Below are 1,630 nucleotides of genomic sequence, written 5' to 3' on the forward strand. Positions count from 1 at the left end.
GGGGAGCCAGGGGGCTTGAACTTGGATCCTTCCACTGGTCCTTGTGCTTCTCGTCACGTGCACTTAACCCTGTAAATTCTTCTATAATTGCATTTATGTTCTAAGCAGCCCACTTGAATACCAGTATGTAGTTCTTTTATATATATATAATATATATAGACAATTATTGGGAGTCGGGCAGTAGTGCAGCTGGTTAAGCGCATGTGGCGCAAAGCACAAGGACCGGCCTAAGGATCCCAGGCCCCCAGCTCCAGTCCCAGGCTCCCCACCTGCAGAGGCCGCTTCACAAGCAGGTGTCCCTGTCTTCCCCTCCTTTCTCCATCTCTCTCCGTCCCATCCAACAACAACCACAACAATAAAATTAGGGCAACGAAAGGGAATAAGTAAATAAATATTTATTTTTATTTATTTATTTTTTTTATAAATTAACCCATTTATTACAGGCTAGTAATATTGCAGGTGGTAGCGCCTCTACTGGTCTTTCAGCTCCTTCAGCCTCCTGATGGCAGACTTCACTGTGACAGCAGAAGTGCTGTTGTAGGTCCAGGCGCCACCCGCGACGGTCTTCATGCAGGAGCCGCAGTGCCAGATGCCCACGGCGCGCCGCTTCATCTTGGTCTTGCCGCAGAAGGAGCAGGTGTACTTGGCGTGCTGGCTGATCTCGATCTTCTTCACCATCTTCCGCAGGGGGGCGCTGTAGCGGGTCCCGTATTTACCCACGATGCCCACCTTCTTGGTACGCTTGGCCATGGCACTGCCTCTCTGGTCCGAGCCCAGAGAGGAAGAGGCTTACTGCGCATAAATATTTTTTAAAAAGAATCTAATTAAAAAAAAAAAAGAGAGACAATTATCGGGAGTCGGTAGTAGTGGGTTAAGTGCACATGGCACGAAGCGCAAGGATTGATGTAAGGGTCACTTCACAAATGGTGAACCAGGTCTGCAGCTGTTTATCTTTCTCATCCCCTTTCTGTTTTCCCCTCCTCTCTCCATTTCTCTCTGTCCTATCCAACAACAATGACATCAATAACAACAGTAACTACAACAACAATATAAAAAAAAAGGCAACAAAAGGAAAAATAAATAAATATTAAAAAAATTTTAAAAACGATAAACAATTATCAGTTGAGGTATAGACCCGTGTAGAGGGGTCTAAAAGTTTACTGGCTAGAAGAGTCACACGTGTTCAGTTCTCAATTTACTTATTTATTTATTTTATTTTTTTGCCTCCAGGTTTATCACTGGGGCTCAGTGCCTGCACTTCCGGGTGCATCTGGGTGACAAGTCTAGCAGATGGAGACTTGTCTCAAGTGGCCTCCCCCAGGGCTCTGTTCTGGCTCCTACGCTATTTAATATTTACATCAATGACCTCCCAGAAACTTCTTCAAGGAAGTTCATCTACGCCGATGACATCTGCTGTGCAACTCAGGCATCCAAGTTCGACATCCTCGAGGAAACACTCACAAAAGACATGTCTCTGATATCTGATTACTGTAAAAAATGGTGACTAATCCCTAGCACTGCAAAAACGGTATCATCTGTTTTCCATCTACACCATGCCTCGGCCTTGCGTGAGCTTAATGTGAAGCTTGGCGATACGAGAATCTGGCATGAAGCCCAGCCAGTCTATCTT

General features: G+C 45.5%; 1 protein-coding gene across 1 annotated transcript; it reads right to left on the reverse strand.

Annotated features, from left to right (window-relative positions):
- Window positions 1-388: 388 nt before the first annotated feature.
- On the reverse strand, window positions 389-774 carry LOC103107348 (large ribosomal subunit protein eL43-like). Its single transcript, XM_007516134.3, has one exon. The coding sequence runs from the start codon at window positions 748-750 to the stop codon at window positions 472-474; it is 279 nt and encodes a 92-aa protein (XP_007516196.1). The 5' UTR covers window positions 751-774; the 3' UTR covers window positions 389-471.
- Window positions 775-1,630: the final 856 nt, after the last annotated feature.

The sequence above is a fragment of the Erinaceus europaeus genome, chromosome 8 (genome assembly GCF_950295315.1).
Source record: "Erinaceus europaeus chromosome 8, mEriEur2.1, whole genome shotgun sequence".
Taxonomy (NCBI): Eukaryota; Metazoa; Chordata; class Mammalia; order Eulipotyphla; family Erinaceidae; genus Erinaceus; species Erinaceus europaeus.

Bases quoted from the DNA above. Each gene is read 5' to 3' on its own strand.
- LOC103107348 (XM_007516134.3), bottom strand. From the start codon at position 750: ATGGCCAAGCGTACCAAGAAGGTGGGCATCGTGGGTAAATACGGGACC.